At 55.0% G+C, this 17,505-nt stretch overlaps 2 protein-coding genes across 2 annotated transcripts in view; one reads left to right on the top strand and one right to left on the bottom strand.

The window, feature by feature from the left end:
• The first annotated feature begins 342 nt into the window (after nucleotides 1–342).
• Nucleotides 343–12,457, top strand: RNF207 (ring finger protein 207). The gene is made up of 17 exons (XM_021683385.1): nucleotides 343–533; nucleotides 1,177–1,309; nucleotides 2,437–2,581; nucleotides 2,659–2,740; nucleotides 2,815–2,890; nucleotides 2,966–3,091; nucleotides 3,496–3,542; nucleotides 3,790–3,862; nucleotides 3,951–4,019; nucleotides 4,474–4,542; nucleotides 4,624–4,721; nucleotides 5,787–5,973; nucleotides 6,122–6,307; nucleotides 6,577–6,628; nucleotides 6,952–7,069; nucleotides 11,184–11,264; nucleotides 12,286–12,457. The coding sequence occupies exons 1-17, from the start codon at nucleotides 343–345 to the stop codon at nucleotides 12,455–12,457; spliced, it is 1,905 nt and encodes a 634-aa protein (XP_021539060.1).
• A 935-nt stretch (nucleotides 12,458–13,392) lies between these two features.
• The window catches only part of ICMT (isoprenylcysteine carboxyl methyltransferase), a 9,201-nt gene continuing 5,088 nt past the window's right edge, over nucleotides 13,393–17,505 (bottom strand). The window contains exon 5 of the mRNA XM_021683386.1: nucleotides 13,393–16,868. Coding sequence (XP_021539061.1) covers nucleotides 16,686–16,868 — 183 coding nt within the window. The 3' untranslated portion in view covers nucleotides 13,393–16,685. The remainder of the gene's footprint in view (nucleotides 16,869–17,505) is intronic.

A 17,505-nucleotide genomic window follows, 5' to 3' on the forward strand; every position in this document is an offset into this window, starting at 1 on the left:
GGGGTGGGAGTGAGGGAGTGAGGTGGGCGAAGTGGAAGCAGAGGCGGCTAGACGGTGGACAGGACGCATTGCCCGGTCTGACCTTCCAGGGCCACCAAGGGGGCAAGGGAGAGGCGGGGAGCGCGCACAGGACCCCTCCAAACGCCTCCTGCCCGTTCTCCCTGCTCCGGGCGCTCCCAACCGCAGCGCTCCACGACCGCTGGACGCCCCGTCGGGTGCGGGCCGGGTAGAGAGGAGGGAGCCGCGCGCGGAGGCCGAGGGCGACGCGGGGGCTGGCGCGGGCTCCGCAGTCTGGTCCCCGCACCGGGCACGCCCTGCCGCCTTCCTGAGCTCTCCCAGAAGATGTCGGGAGCTATCTTTGCGCCCCTGGAGGGCCTGGGCGCCCTGGACGCTGCGAGCGGCCACCCGCTGGTGTGCCCGCTGTGCCACGCACAGTTCGAGCGCCCGTGCCTGCTGGACTGCTTCCACGACTTCTGCGCCGGCTGCCTGCGCGGCCGCGCCACCGATGGCCGCCTCGCCTGCCCGCTGTGCCAGTGAGTGCCTCCAAGCCCCAACAGACACCCGCCGCGCTCGGGGAGATTGGCTCCGTGTGGGTGGGGAACTAGGTGTAGGGAAGGCAAGGCTCTGGCTGCGCCGCACCCAGCCCGAACCTCTCCGCACCACAGTGCGCGGGCTCCCGCCCATTATACAGAGCAGGTTAACCGAGACCTGGAGTAACCGGCCAAAGACCTTCCATAGAAAGTCCGGAGGCAAGAGCGAGGCTAGAACATAGGTCATGTCGCCTCGCAGTGCTGCTACCGTACAGGATCTCGGCACAGCAGTCATAACACTCCCAGAAATCCACTTTGGGGATCCCTTGAGTCTTAGGTCAACATAAGCAGGTTATGTTGGCTCAAGTTACTAGTGGTGTCCCTAAATTTGTGCAATGCAATGAGAGGCGGTTGAGGGGGAGGTTTCCACCTTTGACATTCCAGGCTGCCACCAACCCCAAGGGCCCCCAGGATTCACCGAGGATGGGGCAGAGGGAGGGACAGGGTCAGAGTGAGCACTGGGTGAGATATTTATAGCAGATGCCAGGCCCTATTTTTAGTTCCAGCCTGGAATGTGGGGGGTGGGAATGGAGATAGGGAGCTGTGGGGAAGGGGCATCTGGATCTTGGCTGTAGCTTCTCCACAGACACCAGACGGTGGTGAAGGGCCCCAGCGGGCTCCCTCCAGTGGATCGGCTGCTGCAGTTCCTGGTGGACAGCTCAGGGGATGGCACGGAGGTGGTGCACTGTGCCAACTGTGACCTGGAGTGCAGCAAGCAGGCAGGGATGCCTGGGGGTGGGCCGGGACCGAGGGTGCCAGGTTTGATGGCCCTGATGCTCCCAGTGTGCGCCCAACATGTCCTTAGACCATTATCCATCAGTGGATTCTCCAAAACCTAAGGCACCCTGGATCCCAAATGTGGGCCCCATTTTACAGGTGGGGAGACTGAGGTCCAGAATAAGTGACTTGAAGCACTAGCAGATAGTGGCAGAGATTAAAGTCATTTGATTTGGGGCGAGCTTACTGGTCCCCAACTCAGGGTGGAGTTGTGACCTGCAGGAAGGGCGGTCCAGTGACAGGCTTGGCCTGTCCTTCAGGGCCCACTGCTACCCGGGGAGCTGTCTGCAGCTACCTGCAGCCCAAGGGGAAGTGAGGAGAATGTGCTAGTGGGGAGGGGTGTTCCTGCCCCTCCCCCGCCCCCTCCCCCAGTCTATGAAAGGAGCAGAGGCTAGGCTTCAGGCTGGGCTGTGAAAGACACATGGGACTCTGACCTGTGGAAGCTGTGTGGGTGGGGGGGGTACCCCAAGTCCCAGGAGGACAGCCCTGCAGGATCAAAAGCTCTGGGTGTGCTGGGCTAGTACTGGGATAGGTGAGCTCCAGCAGTAGAGAGATGACCAGCAGGAGGTTAGGGGCTGGAGGCAGGGAGAGCAGGGGAGGAAATGGCCTTGAATGCCAAAGTAGGGAGTTGGGGTCTGTGCTTTCATAGCCATTGCTGGGGTCAAAGCCACAGCTGCAGCCCAAGACCTGGACTCTGAGCCCCGGCTCTGGCCTAGGGAAGGGGGACCAGCTGGCCCTCATCCCCTTTCCTCTCCCAGCCTCGTGGTGACTCCAGATGGCCAGGGTGGGCACTGTCATTTCGCCACTATTGAGGGTGCCAAGGAGGGCTTGAAAAGCCTTCAGGTTTGAAATTTTGTTGTAGGGAGAATGTTTCTGCCACGCCCCACCCCCCCTTCACTGTCTCTTCTCATCTGTAAACTGGGTATATTAGAGCGTCAGGATCACACGAAAGGGCTGCACGTAGCCGCGTGCCTGCCCAGGCTGAGACTGATGAGCTCAGTGGCAGGCGCGGGCTCAGGCTCCCCAGGCCGTGGGCAGGCTGAGGCTGCGCTCGGTCCTCCGTCCTCAGGATGCAGAGACCACGTACTTCTGCAACACGTGCGGGCAGCCGCTGTGCGCGCGCTGCCGCGATGAAACGCACCGGGCACGCATGTTCGCGCGCCACGACATCGTGGCCCTGGGCCAGCGCAGCCGCGACGTGCTCCAGAAGTGCAGTGAGTGCGGCGTGCCGGGTGGGGGCCCGGGGCCGGGGTGGGCCTGCCCGGAGCCCTCACCACCGCCCCCGCCGCAGCGCTGCACGCGGAGCCCTACATCATGTTCTCCACCGACAAGAAGTCGCTGCTGTGCATCCGCTGCTTCCGGGACATGCAGGGGTGGGTAGAGAGAGCGGGAGGTGAGGGGGCAGGAGGGCGGCCGGGAGCGGGGCTCACGCGCGGGCTCCCCGCAGGGAGAGCCGGGCGCACTGCGTGGATCTCGAGTCAGCCTACGTGCAGGGCTGCGAGCGGCTGGAGCAGGCGGTGCTGGTGAGCGCGGGGTCCCCGGCGCCCCGGGGCCCGGGGATGTGCGCGCCTGCCAGGCTGAGGCCGCCCTGTTCCCAGGCCGTGAAGGCCCTGCAGACGGCCACACGCGAGGCCATCGCGCTGCTGCAGGCGATGGTGGAGGAGGTGCGGCGCAGCGCGGCGGAGGAGGAGGCCGCCATCCATGCCCTCTTCGGCAGCATGCAGGTGAGGGGCTGTGCGCACTGGACGGCCACAGGCTGAGCATCCTCACCAGCCATGACCCGGCACCCACAACACCCCATCTCCCGCGCCTGTGGCGTTTGCAGTGAGGCAGGGCAGCAAGCATGGAGCTCCTTCCAGGAGTTACTTAGTCACGTGGCCAGGAGAGGTCCAGCCCCAGGCTGGTGCTAGCGGGGAGGCGTCCCCCCCCAGGAGGTGACATTCCAGGTGAGGGCACCAGGGCTCTCAGGCGGGGAGGGGAGGGGGCGGGGGGGGATGCAGGAAGGAAGGGCTAGGAGGCCAGAGACACAGCCAGCCTAACCAGCTGCGCGGCTGGGCCCCAGGAGTGGGTGAGTGCAGGGAGGGGGCAGGCTGAGCATGCCCAGTCAGAAGCAGGCTGTCCCTCCCAGGACAAACTGGCAGAAAGGAAAACGCTGTTGCTGCAGGCTGTGCAGAGGTGAGTGGTGGCGGGGTCTCCACCCCCTGCCCCTTGGCCCCACTGCCTGGACCTGGGCAGACCCTGCCCCACCCTGGGGAGCAAGACCTTGGGGTGAAGAGGGCAGGGTGGCTCAGGGTGCAGGAAGTGCTGACAGGGAGGATGAACAAAGGTGGTGGGGAGATGGAACTTCCCGCTTCTGAGGTTCCAGCTAGGTGGGGGTAAGCAGCCCTCCCCTCCGAGATGAGGCTGCCTGCCCCTCCCCCAGCCAATACGAAGAGAAGGACAAGGCCTTCAAGGAGCAGCTCTCCCACCTGGCCACTCTGTTGCCCACCCTGCAGGTAAGGGGAGCTGGGGGTTCAGGGCTGGGCACCCCAGCCCAGAGGCCTCCCTGCCCTGGCCAGGTACTGAATAGGGTCCCCCCCACAGGTTCACCTGGTCATCTGCTCTTCCTTCCTCAGCCTGGCCAATAAGGCTGAGTTTCTGGACCTGGGCTATGTGAGTCCCCCTAGCTCCTGAGGGGTCTCCCCGCTCCCGACCCGCAGCCCACCCTGCACAGCCGACTGCCACCTCAGGGCTTGGCAGCCTGCCACTTCAGCTGGACCAGGGCTCTCTGGGCTTACCTTCCCCTCCTCCACACCATCATCTGCAAACCATTTAGGGGCCAGCTGAGTCCCTTTTAAAAGGACAGCGAAGCCTGGAAGGGAGCATGAGCCTCCACTCCCCCAAAGCGTAGAGTGTCTGCCGGGAGTCCAGCCACCCCCGACTTTCCTGTGGATTTGGGGGCTGGGGTGGTGTAGGGGTTCTGGGACGGTCCCAGGGAAGGGCTGGAGCCCCCAGTGCACAGCAGGTGAAGTGCCAAAGACAGCCCTGCCTTGGGGGGGCATGGGGCCTCACTGGCGTCCCCACTCCCATCCCCTACACGGGCCTGAGCACCCTCCTCTCGCTGCAGGAGCTGATGGAGAGGCTGCAGGGCATCGTCACACGTCCCCAGCACCTCGGGCCAGCGCAGAACAGCAAGGTGCACGGCGGAGGGGGCTGGGCTGGAGCCGTGGGACCAGCGGGTAAAAAGGCCGCCTCACCACCCACTCCTGCCGCCCAGATCACCAGCGACCACCGCGCTGAGTTTGCACGCTGCCTGGAGCCGCTGCTGCTGCTGGGGCCACGCCGGGCGACAGGTGCTGGGGGCGGCACCAACACGTGAGCAGCTGGGGTGCCCTTCCTGCCGCGGGACGGGCTGTGGGGGGCGGCACAAGGTACCCGTCGCAGTGGGGACTGGCTGCTTGTCGCCCTCCCCAGAGGCTGGAAGTCCCTGGCCGATCTGGTGCAGAGCCTGGTTAGGGGAGGATGGGGAGGAGCTGGGGACTGTCCCCAGCTCCCACTGCAGCCTCCGCCACCCAGAACGGGGCACATAGGGACTGAAGGGAAGGGGCAGCTTGGGGTAAGGCCTGATTTCCGGGCCTCAGTCTGGAGAGCCAGAGACACAGGAGGAGTTAGGAGAATGCCTGAGCTGGATGTATGTGCCTGGGATCGCCGGGCCCCAGTCAAGGGAGACTGGACATCAGGCCAAATGTCCAAAGTCCCATGTGTGAGTGAACAAAATTTACTCCGGACCAGCCCTGACATGTCCCGATGGACTCTTGTCTGTACGTTGACACTTCCCTGGGGAGTTTTTTAAAACATCATGCTGGGCGCCTGGTGGCTCAGTTGGTTAAGCGACTGCCTTCGGCTCAGGTCATGATCCTGGAGTCCCGGGATCGAGTCCCGCGTCGGGCTCCCTGCTCGGCAGGGAGTCTGCTTCTCCCTCTGACCCTCCTCCCTCTCATGCTCTCTCTCTCATTGTCTCTCTCGCAAATAAATAAAATCTTAAAAAAAAAAAAAACACAGTTGGTTAAAACACCATGCTGGGGCACCTGGGTGGCTCAGTGGATTAAGTGTCTGCCTTTGGCTCAGGTCATGATCCCAGTGTCCTGGGATCAAGCCCCGCATCCGGCTCCCTGCTCCATGGGAAGCCTGCATCCCCCTCTCCCTCCGCTGCTCCCCCTGCTTGTGCTCTCTCTCTCTCTCAAATAAATAAATAAAAATATTAAAAAAATAAAACACCATGCTGATGTCCTTGGTCTTGGGTGGAGCTTGCAGAGGCTTTTTCAGAGCCCCTAGGTGGTTCTGGCAGGCAGTCCAGGGGAAGAGGCTGAGAGCCTGGAGTAGGGGAAGACCCTCCCAGCCGCACCCCCCAATCTGCATTCACACTGGCTCTCTCCTCAGACTAGCAGCAGGCTCAGGCCCCAAGGTGCTGATGGGGCCCAGCTGCCCTTCCCCAGTGGGAAAGATGGTGGGGTCGCCGGTCCAAAAGCCCACGCTGCACCGGTCCATCAGCACCAAGGTGCTGCTGGCGGAGGGGGAGGATACACCGTTCACAGAGCACTGCCGCCACTATGAGGACTCCTACCGGGTGAGTGGGGCCAGGGAGCTGCGGGCTGGGAAAGGCCCCATCCCTTCTCACCAAAGTGCAGTGGCCAAATCTAGTCCTGGCCACCTGGCCCCCACAGTGAACACAGCCTCGCAGGAACCACAGGCACTCACTGGGTCTCCCTGCACAGCGCCTGCAGGCAGAGATGCAGAACCTGAAGGACCAGGTACAAGAGTTGCACCGGGACCTCACCAAGCACCACTCGCTCATCAAGGCAGAGATCATGGGAGACATCCTGCACAAGTCGCTGCAGGTGGACACACAGATTGCCTCGGAGTACGCTTCCCTGGAGGGGATGAGAGCAGTCTTCCAGGAGGTAGCGACCCCCCTCCCAGGCACCTAGCCCCACCTGTCACCTTCTACATGGGTTACCCCAAGACAGGAAGGGGAGAGAAACAGGACCTTGGCCTGGTCCAACATGAAGCCCTCGTGTGGCAAGCTCTGGAACTGGGGTCTTTGCCGCCTGGAACCATGTGAACTAGCTGGGGGTGCCCTATGGCCCTGAGTAGCTAGAGGACAGAAATGCCACCAATGGAAATTCCAACTCATGGCCGTATACAACGTCCAACTCACTTTCTCTTTCAGATTTGGGAGGAATCCTACCAGCGGGTGGCTAACGAGCAGGAGATTTACGAAGGTCGCAGGCAACTGCTGCTGGGTGCACCCCTTTCTTGGAGCTAACCCACGTGCTGGCAGGGGCAGGAAGTCAGTTACCCACTAACCAGATACAAACTCCCATGCTCTTCCCTGTAGTCCTTGACTTTGCCCCACAATTGCTAATGCCCCAAAACGATGCATATGAGGTCAGGATTCAGTAAGCAGAATGCCTTCACAAGTCCTATGTTGCCCTTTAATTAAAGAGGCAATTGCTGAAGTAGTTGGGATGTTTAGATGGTACGAGGCTTGACAGTAAGAACCTGAAGCCAACAAGACCCAACGCTCTGGCCTTGGCTCCCACAGCCCAGCTCCATGACCTTCTTCAGCTGAAGCAGGAGAATGCCTACCTGACCACCATCACCAAGCAGATCACACCCTACGTCCGCTCCATTGCCAAGGTGAAGGAGCGGCTGGAGCCCAGGTGAGACCAAGGCGTGTTCACAGGAGAGCCAAGACACTTAAGAATGTGTGTGGGAAAGGTGCCACACATTCAGAAGAGCTCTTTTCAGGAATTCAGTGGGTCAGGGCATGAGAGTTTACTCAGGGCATCTGGGCAGACCAGGTTCTGGACATCTCCAAAAACACAGAATGAGTGGGCTGCTTTGAGTTTCTGCTTCTAGGCACAAAATCGCCCACCTCTGGCCCTCAGGAATAGGTCAAAGCAAAAGATACTTCTTGTGGGTGTAATGACAGCCCTCAGTAGATCCGGGCAACAGGACACGGAAGAGAGCACAGAACTTCCTCACTACATGCTTAAGCCAAGTCTAGACAAGGCTAGGCTCTCAGCACTGTACTTGGGCATCAAAAGGTATTACAGTAGCAAAGGGATGTTGGTGGCAGGTCCTCAGCGTGCCTGTCCCTTGAGTCACCTGGCCCCAGGGTGGGCTGGTTACCCTATAGGTCTGGTGCACAGTGGTCAGCCTGAGCTCTTCCTCTACCACCCTCTTGGGGACTCCCATTTGCCTCACCCCTGCCTTTGATCTGTTTCCTGTATCCCACATTTCCTCTTTGATGGTTTGGTGGAGTCCACCAACCCACCATAGTTCTTTGAACAAGGGTGCACAGGAGGTCTATATTTTGGACAGCACCAGTCTGAAATGTCTTTATTCTGCCTTCACATTTGACTGATAGTTTTCCTGGGTATTGAATTCTAGATTGAAATTCTAGACTGGAAATGATTCTCCTTTGACAGCATCGCTGTATTATTTTCTAGCTTCCAAGGCTGTCTTTGAGAAGTCTGAAGGCATTCTGATTCCTAATCCTAGTGACAAGACCTACTTATTCTCTTTAGAAGCTTGTGGAATTTTCTCTGGTCCTATGGTTCTAAAACTTCCCATTGGTGAGGGTCTACTTCCATCCATTAGAAAGGACCCGGTCCTTTCAGTCTGGAAGTTCATGCCCTTCAGTTTTGACACACATCTTTTTGAACCAGTGAGTTGATTTCAATTTTTCTCTTTCTGGAATCCCTATTACTGAATATTGGCTTTTTTTTTTTTTTAAGATTTTTTATTTATTTATTTGAGAGAGAGCGAATGAGAGACAGAGAGCATGAGAGGGAGGAGGGTCAGAGGGAGAAGCAGACTCCCTGCCGAGCAGGGAGCCCGATGCGGGACTCGATCCAGGGACTCCAGGATCATGACCTGAGCCGAAGGCAGTCGCTTAACCAACTGAGCCACCCAGGCGCCCTGAATATTGGCTTTTCTGGGCTGGCCCTCTGATTTGCCTTCTCGGTGTTTTCTTCTATCTCTTTGTATCTCTGCTGTACTTTCCGTGAGATGTCCTTTTTCTTCCAACCCTTGTACTGAGTTCATTTTTTTGAAGAAAATTTCCAAGAGCTATTTTCAAAATTTCATTGTTTTCCATTTCCAAGAGCTCTTGTTTTGTACCCTAGACTTTTTTTCACAGCCTTCTGTTGCTTCACGGACATAGTTTCTTACCCCTCTGAGGCTGATAGGTGTTTGTTGGTTTTTTTCTTCCTCAAGTCTGTTTCCTCCAAGTTTGTTTGTTTAGGTTTCCATCTTCCACGTTAAAGGCTTTTGTCTGGTCATCTTTGATCATGTGCTCATATTAGGAGCTGGGGGCAGGGGCAGACTGGATGCTCAGGGCACGTGGGGGCACTTCGTTGCAGGGGATCGGGGTAGGCAGGGCTTTTTTCTGTTTTCCCCAGCCTCCTTCCTGAAGGCCACCATGTGGAGCACTTGCAGGCACAGCTGCTTTCCAGCAGTTCTCACCTGTGTGTGGTACCCTCCCAGAGACTAACCCTTTGGCGGGGCGCGGGAGGGGCAGCTGCTCTGCGGTAAGGATCTTGACTGTCACCCCCCTCCCTACTTCTGTCCCGTCCTCCCTGTTGCAGAGGCGAGGAGGCTGCCAGTTGCTGGGCCCGCTAGGATTCTGTGGTGTGAACGGAGCTGGGCCTTGGCTTGTCCCACTGTCCACTCTGAGCTTGGGTTTCTCACGTCTGCTGAGGTAGTTAACCACTGACTACGTGCCCTCCAGCTTCAAACGTTTTGGTATTATCCCTTTCTGTTCTCAACCTGGAGAAGTTTCTTCCCCTATTGTTTTGGCCCCTTTACTAGAGTTTTATCGAGTTTGAGGAAGAAGGAAAATTAAAGTGTGTGCAATTGTACGTTCGTCCAGAACTTCCAAGCCACCCTTCAAGTGAGCCTTCTGACGTGCGTGCAGAGAGGTTAGACTCGGCACAGCTCCCGCACAGTTGTGACGGCATCCTGGCCTACCCAGGACTAGCTGCCGTGTCTCCTCGGCGCGCAAAGTCATTTACTCCACCTACCATGCGATTCCATTTATAAAACCTCAAAACCGGGGCGCCTGAGTGGCTCAGTCGGTTAAGCGGCTGCCTTCAGCTCGGGTCATGATCCCGGGGTCGTGGGATCAAGCCCCGCATCGGGCTCCCTGCTCGGCGGAGAGCCTGCTTCTCCTTCTCCCTCTGTCTGCCGCTCTGCCTACTTGTGCTCTCTATCTCTGTTAAATAAATAAATAAAAATCTTTAAAAAAAAAAAAAAAAAAAAAACTCAAAACCAGACACAACTATCCTCTGGCATTAGCAGTCGGGATGGTGATGACCCCCAGGGGGACTCTGGACAGAGGTGACATTGCCTACCCAACTTGTTCAGGCTGTGCACACGTACCAAGCCTCGTTCTTATAATTGGTGTGCATTTCGTTCTGGGCGCTCTGCTTCAGTGAGAAACCAGCTTCAAGTAATGTGCTCCTGGAGGCCTGGCTCTGTGGGGAAATGGCGCCTGTGGCCAATTTTGGCAAAGGGAAAGGAGCTCAGGCTAGAGCCCATTTCCTGGAGGTCTGTGGGGAGGAGGGAGGCTGCCTCTGTCCCTTTCCAGGGCGCCATTCTCCAGGTGTCTGGTGTTGCTGCCTCTGCTTCCTGGTCTTCCACTGCCGGCAGCCCCACCCCCGAGCCCGCTCCTGTGGCCGGCTGTGGTCAGTGGCCTCTGGCCGCAGCCCTCGGTCTCTCAGCAGTGCTCATGGCGTCCTCACCAAGCTCCTCTCTTGTTCTAAGGCAGCCCACACTGGTTTCCCTCCTGCCGCTCAGGGTCCCTTCTTAGACTGGCCACTCTGCCACCTCTGCTCAGTGCCCAAGTGTCAGCTCTCCCCAGGGCCCAGTCCTAGGGCCTCTCCCCATCCCACACCCTATGCTGAAGGGGCTTCATCCATCCCCCCAACTTTAAAATCCCACTGCGACACCGACAACCTCCAAGCCCTTCCCAGCACAGGCCCTCCTGAGCTCCAGACCCCTCTCCAACTGCCCTGCCCCTTCCTGGGGGTCTCCACTTGGACACGTCTGTCATGGGTGCCTCAGATCCCCCAATGGCAGGACTCCATATCCTCCCCCACACCCCCCCTGCAGTGAGGGGCATCACATCACCCAGATGCCCAAGTGAGAAGGCCGGGGACCTTCTGATTCCTTTTCTTTCCTCGACCCATTTCCAACCAATCCCGGAGTCCTGCTAACATGACTGTCTCAGCCCATGGTTGTCCCCATGGCAGCCCCAGGGCAAGCCACCATCACCGACCCTCTCCGGCCCCTCTAGGGTGTTCCATAGCTAATGGTCTTCTTAAAGCCTAGACTTCCCATCACTCCAGGGCCTTACAGCCCTTTTGGGACCCTCCTTGTCCACCTCCAACCACACTAGCCCCTCACCACACCCCAGTCATAATGGCCTTTCAGTTACCCAGAGAAGTCAGACCAGTTCCCCCCTCCCAGCCCTGCCTGGAATGTTCTTGCTTCAGACTGTCCCAGAGATCCTCTCCACACAGGTCTCTGCTCCTGCCATTCCCTGCTGCCTGGTCCTGCAGCACCTTCTTCCCAACCTCAGCACCTCTTCCTGACCACAACACAACTGTCCTGAGAGCAGCCCTGGCCCTCAGTCAATATCTGAGGACCAAAACCCTAGGCAGGCCTCTGAGTGTCTCATTCAGTTTGGCTCTCTGTCTAGAGAGCTGAAGGACAGGCAGCGGCCAGCTCTGCTGCCTTCAAGCCTCCCGGGAACTCTCTCTCACATAGGCTTCAGGCGCCAGTGGACGAACAGTCGGAGCACCTACAAAACACGCGTGATGACAGCGCCGACAGTGAGACTCAGGCCAGGTAAGGCGAGTCTTCCCAGCCCAAGTGGCAAGTGATTCAATCTCAGAGACAAACATGAGGCACAGGGACAGGCCCCGGGTTTCTTTCCCATTTGGCCCAGGCTTGACGCTGACCAGCTCTATGGGCTCGGCTGGGTCTGGTTGTAAAATACAGGGCCAGAGAATTCACGGAGGACAGAGGTGGCCGGTGTTCTAGAATTATAAACAGCCATGGCTGCTGCCTGCACTGCTCACACCGCCGAGGGTTGCAGACTGGCTCGAGTGCATTTACACCAAGTGACTCAGAGTCACTTAAATGAGAAAGTGACTGAGGATCATTTCTTGATGTGAGAGCATCACTATTTACTGGCGACACGGTGTTTGCCAAAATACTTGCCAGAGGAAAAAAGGAATGCGCAGGAACAGATACATCACTGTCACAGGCTGATCTTTTAGTATTTTGCTCTCAGTTAAGTGTGCTCGCCACGGGGCAGAGAATGGGGCTGCAGAAATCAGAGCAGGAAGAGCTTGGAGGACATGGCGCAGTCTGCTGCTGTGACAGGCCAGAAACTAGTCTCACCCTCCCTGCCACCACGTTCTGCTCAGATGCTCCAGGGGAGTGTCCGTTCAAACCTGTTTTCACCACAAGGCTCTGAGAAGGCCTGAACTGCAGATTTTGGGCAACTAAAAATCATTAGAAATGGGAGGAGAGGGGCGCCTGGGTGGCTCAGACGGTTAAGCATCTGCCTTCGGCTCAGGTCATGATCCCGGGGTCCTGGGATCGAGTCCCACATTGGGCTCCCTGCTTAGCGGGGAGTCTGCTTCTCCCTCTGCCTGCCGCTTCCCCTGCTTGTGTTCCCTCTCTAATAAATAAAATCTTAAAAAAGAAAAAAATGGGATGAGAATCCTTTAGGAGATGATACAGTTTTGGTTTACCCATGGGTGCTTCCAGAAAGGCTTCCCATTCCAAAAGCCTTGGCCCCAGTGGATGTTAGTGCTGGCATGGGGGTGGTGAGTAGACCTCACGTCAAGTGTTCCTTTAGGAATGACCCGGTGAGTGTCACAGAGAAGAGAGAGAAAACATCAGAACCTAGAGGGAACGGCCGGACTCTGAACAGCCTCACAGAAGAGCCTCCACTGAAGAATAAAGACCCTCATAAACCCAGACAGAAGAACGGGGGTGATATCCCCACACGGAGAGAGCACCCGACTTAGCAAATGGGACTGGTCCTGAGGGGTGGGTATTTTACAGCCTGCACATCAAGACTGGGATATTTAAGAAAAGGTTGTTCCCATCATGAAACAAAGGGTAATCACTAAACAGCAGAAGACCCCAGAAACTCTGACAGGTCCTCATTTCCGATTCTTTGGCCTGAGCTGAGCTTCACTCTTCCCTGTGTTCGCACTGCACAAAGTCTTGGTCCCCATCACGCGGCTGCAGACGGCATCCTGGTCCATGTGGAAAAGCCCTTCGCTGCTCTGGCACCCCCTTAGCGTCTGCATGCGGGGCCCCGCACTCCATCAGCCCGCACCAGTCCGAACTTGAGACAGGGAGACTCCAGAACTGTGCAGCACTGGCCCTGCTGGTTCCACCCAGCAACCTGAGCACGGACTCAGCAAAGACGAAACCCCACTCCGGTCTCCTTTCACACAAGGACTGAGCTCACGGAGCAAAGCAGCAGCCGGTGGCGTGTGTGGCAGGAGATGGTCACAACTTCTCCACAACTTTTTCTCGCTTTTCCAGTTGCCCTTTCTGTCAGGTGGAATGTCACAAATGCTTAAAAAGGAAAATTTAAAGTTTTGGAGGTAAAATGTCCACAGAGCCACATTTTAAGCAGATACCCAGCTTATTCAGTGGTTCCAACAGCAAATGGCTTCCACATGCCAGGCAGACCAGCACATCAACACACGAAAACATCACATCAATATCCAACACCTCTGCACCTGTTTTGGAGCATGGACACTCATTCTGGAGCATCACAAACCCTTGGGAGCCTAACGGGCAGGAGGAACTTGTCATAACGAACTGGTTAGAGATTAGCATTCAGAACTGAATTGAGTGGGCAAAATACATCTGGTTTTATGCTGTAGGTCCCAGACATTTCTTAGTCAGAGGTGACATGATTACGTCCCACACAATCACACTATGGTTCATAGTGAAATCAAGTACAGTTTTATTTAAGAATTGGAAAGAATATTCAGTATCTGTGAAAGAAAATCCAATTTAAAATATTTAAATAAACATTTCTGCATGTAAAAAGACGAGTAGAATAATTACTCCATTAAATTACTCTCCTAGCTACGGGACGGCTTCCTCTAGAGCAAGCGCTTGGGACCACCCGTGACGGCTGGCCCTCCAAGCCCAGGGCAAGGCATCAAGTCTCACAGCAGGGCGCAGACAGCAAGCCTCTCCCACCAACCTCATCAAGTCACTACAGAAGCAAGATGCGGTGGGAGATCACAACTATCTAAGGCAGTAAGAAAGTGCAGAGAAGGGACAGTGGTTTACTGTACCTATGACAGAGTGACTGCTACCAGAATGAGCTTGAGCTACGGCCGACCCTCCTGAGCCTAAGCTATTAACACACGTATTGGTTTAGGAATATTCCCCTATCATGTCAATCACTCAGTGTTAAATAAATGGAAGGGATTAATAAAGTTTAGTCTTTAGGCTCAAGAAGCAGTTCCTACAAATGATGAAGGGACAGTGGGGTATGCTGTCTTTCGCTTTCAGCCAGGCTCCTGCTACTTACTACCTCTTTTCTGTAAACTGCTATTCTTAGCCATAGCCTGCAAATCCTCATAGAATGTTTCATTTTACGCTGCTTCAAAGTAGCTTTGTTCTGTGCATTGCCTTTTCTCCATTTAAGAATCTCCACTTTAAAACCTGCAATGGAAAAAGTAAGTCATCTCTTTTGACAGTTTCTTAATTTAAGGGAACTGGTGATGTGGCCTTTACCCAGAAAGCTTTTGGGAATACCCAGAAAGCCTGTACTTCATTAACCTGATTCTCTGTCGTGTACACTGTCACTGCTAAATTTATAAAGTCAAAAATAATCTGAAAATGTCAGTACTAGATGAAAGTCAATCACTTGCCAAATCTTCCCCTAAGTAGTTCATCTTTTCTCCCTAAGTAACTGCTGACTTCTGCCCTGGGTGTACAAGTCAGGCTCGGGGTGTCTCCCTACTCCCGCCCATGGGATTTTGCTTTTTAAAGCCCAGGTGGTATAACGGTAGCATCTCATTGCAAAACACCAGGCCTACCTCCTGAGCTCAAGGGCCTGACAGGAAGGTGGGCTTTGTGAACTCCAGCAGGTGGATGAAGTTGAGATCACCAAATGCCAACACCTTCAGACTTTCTGTCCACAGAGCCAAGGGCCGTCGTTAGCTGTTCTCCATCTATTAAAGAAAACTTCACAGCCCCCCATCCCCCCCCACCATGGGAATGAAAGCTGGGTCCAATCCTGCTAGATGCAGCACAGAACTGTCACTCAAGGAGCTGGGGATGGCTACCGAAACCCCAGCCACGCCTTCCTCCAGTCTGCAATCCCGATGAGTGGAGTTTACTTTGCTAAGCGTGGTCTGGAGAACAAGTCAGGACTGATTCAACTCAAGTTCCCAGAGTAAGCGCATGTCGACGTCCCACTGGGGAGTGTTCATGCCAGCAGGACCAGCTGCTGAGAGCTCCAGCAGCGGCCTTGGCCAGCCTGGCTGCAAGGCCCTCTCGAGGGCCGACGGTAGGGTCCACTCACACCAGAAGAGTGTCATCCCAGGAATCAACAAACCCGTAAACCTCTTTGGTATATATAATAACGAAAAAATTAATTAGGCCATGAAATCTAGAAGTCGGTACTATTTCTGAGTTGGTAACATGCTCTTCTGAACACACAATTCCAGAGTCTGGTACAGCCGACCAGGGTCCGCATCTGTGCAATCTCTCACGGTGCAGATTCCATTTATGCCATCTCTCTTATCTAAGCATTTGAAATGTCTGACGTTGTTCTTCTAAGTTTTCACAACACCCCTATGAGGTAGGTGGTACTGACCCCATTCTACAGATGGGGAGTCCAGGCACAGAAAGGTTAAGGGGCTCCTCGAAGCCTCCAGGCGTGGCGTGGCAGCTGGGCAGCTCTGCAGCCAGGGGCGGCCACCGCCTTCGCGAGAGGGCTTCGGGAGCGCCACTGCCAACTGCAGGAAGGATTTCACGCTGAGACCAAGGCCCTCTCTTATCCAGAATTAAACAAGGGTCTTAAAGCTGATGTATGTAAAGCCAACCACTCTCCCCAAACTTGAAAAACAAAAATACTGACTGAATCTCAGTTGGGATCATTTGCTCTATTTAAGACTCTCATGAGCTGACTTGCTTGAATTGTATAGTTATATATGCCTGAATCCCTTTGGAAAAGACAGTCTGAAATGGCATTAAAGTCGGTGGAATTTTGAGAACAGAACATAGAAATCAATAGTTAATAGATTTCAACTGAAACACAAAAATATAAGCTATGATGCAGTAAGACTAAAATCCCAAATAAATGGAGAGCAGTACTTCCCAATGGTTAACAATGCCTTACACAGAGCGGGTGTTCAGTAAGCATTTCTTGGATAAAGTTAAAATGACACATCTTCGACATGCCTGTCACTGATAACAGCCCCCTCTCGGGAGAAGAGCAGGCCAGGACCCCAGGGAAAGCCACAGAGGCCCACAGTCTCCCTGGCTTGGGGTGCCCTTGTTAACACAAAGCCACTCAGCCAAATCGTCTGGAGGTGTCCATGCTGCCTGTCTGCCAAATAAAAGTTGGGGCTATAAACACCAAGTCCCCTTAGAATTTATACTGCTATTTATAAAAAATAGATATGTAAATACGATTAAATATATTAAGAGCCAAAGTGCCTTATAAAGAATTATCTTTAAAACTGTATAGATGCTCATGCACTTAAGCACAGAAATAAGGAGGTCGAAGCTGTGCTGTTTGTGTTTTTCGGTTAAAGATTTTGAATGTATTTCTAACACTAAGCACTGTTGTCCACATACCCCTTCCTGCCAAAGAAGCCTTACTCAGTAATGAGCGAGTCCACTGCTCCTGAGGGGTCTTGGTTACACTAAATGCCTCGTGGGGGATGGTGCGCAGCCGGGGCTCTCACCCAGGCCCTTCTGGGGGGGGGTGGAGTCACTGTAGAATATTGCTGTTATTTGCTCCTTGTCCATCTTTGATCTGTGTCCTACCTTGATTCAGCCCAAGAACAGATTGCTCTAGGGTGTGGGGTCCTTTGGTCCTGAGGCCTTCTGACCATTTGGTCTTGAGTGATACTCCAGAAGAGTAATTGGTGACATACAAAATGGTTCAGAAAATCCATTCCACAGAGTGGCTGACCGGAGGCAGGTGTGGCCCGGGCCGCGCCCAGTGGGAGGCCCCTGGGCCCAGGGTGGCCCGCTCCTGCTGTGTTATAGCTCCACCTTGACCCCTTTTATAAAAGGCAGGCCTGTGGGCACCCGCTTCTTATACTCCAAGTACTCCTCTCCAAAAAAGTGAATTAACGAGATCTCCTCTTCTTCTGTTCGATCTCGGAAGAATCGCCACACTGTCAGAGCATAGCCAACGCCACAGACGGGATTACACAGCATCACCTGGCGGGGGACATGAAGTTGATCAGGGTCAGTGTCCCGACACCGAGAACTTCAGCAGCACCTGCTTCTCCTGAATATCCTCAGAGAACTTCCTGCCAACTGCCCCAGAGACTCTCAAAATACTATTAGCGTCTTTGAGAACTGAGGCCATTCACTGAAACCTTACCACTACTTTTACTTTAGAGCTAAACACTCATCACTGTAGTTTTTTTCCAGACACTTTTCTGTTGTTCCTCTTATGTGAGACAGATCTAAAAATTAAAAGATCAACTTTTCATGGGACGCCTGGGTGGCTAAGTCAGTTAAGCATCTGCCTTTGGCTCAGGTCATGATCCCAGGGTCCTGGGATTGAGCCCCGCATCGGGCTCCTTGCTCAGCAGGGAGCCTGCTTCTCCCTCTGCCTGCGCTCCCCCTGCTTGTGCTCACTTGTGTTCTCTCTCTCTCTGACAAATAAATAAAATCTTTAAAAAATAAAAATAAAAAAAATAAAAGATCAACTTTTCGGATTTCAATCCTCAGGGCAGGTGACGGCAGCTCCTAATCCCACCCCAGGTGAGAGTTCCCGTGGAGCTCCCAGCCTGCCCCTTCCTGTTCCAAGCGCGTACACACACACGCGTGTACACACACACACACACAC

Source organism: Neomonachus schauinslandi, chromosome 4 (assembly GCF_002201575.2).
Source record: "Neomonachus schauinslandi chromosome 4, ASM220157v2, whole genome shotgun sequence".
NCBI classification, from domain to species: domain Eukaryota; kingdom Metazoa; phylum Chordata; class Mammalia; order Carnivora; family Phocidae; genus Neomonachus; species Neomonachus schauinslandi.

Excerpts from the sequence above, each read along its gene's own strand:
- RNF207 (XM_021683385.1), top strand. The coding sequence starts at position 343 with ATGTCGGGAGCTATCTTTGCGCCCCTGGAGGGCCTGGGCGCCCTGGAC. Across the intron at positions 4,020-4,473 it reads AGTTTCTGGACCTGGGCTAT|GAGCTGATGGAGAGGCTGCA; the intron begins GTGAGTCCCCCT and ends CTCTCGCTGCAG. Across the intron at positions 4,722-5,786 it reads GCTGGGGGCGGCACCAACAC|ACTAGCAGCAGGCTCAGGCC; the intron begins GTGAGCAGCTGG and ends CTCTCTCCTCAG.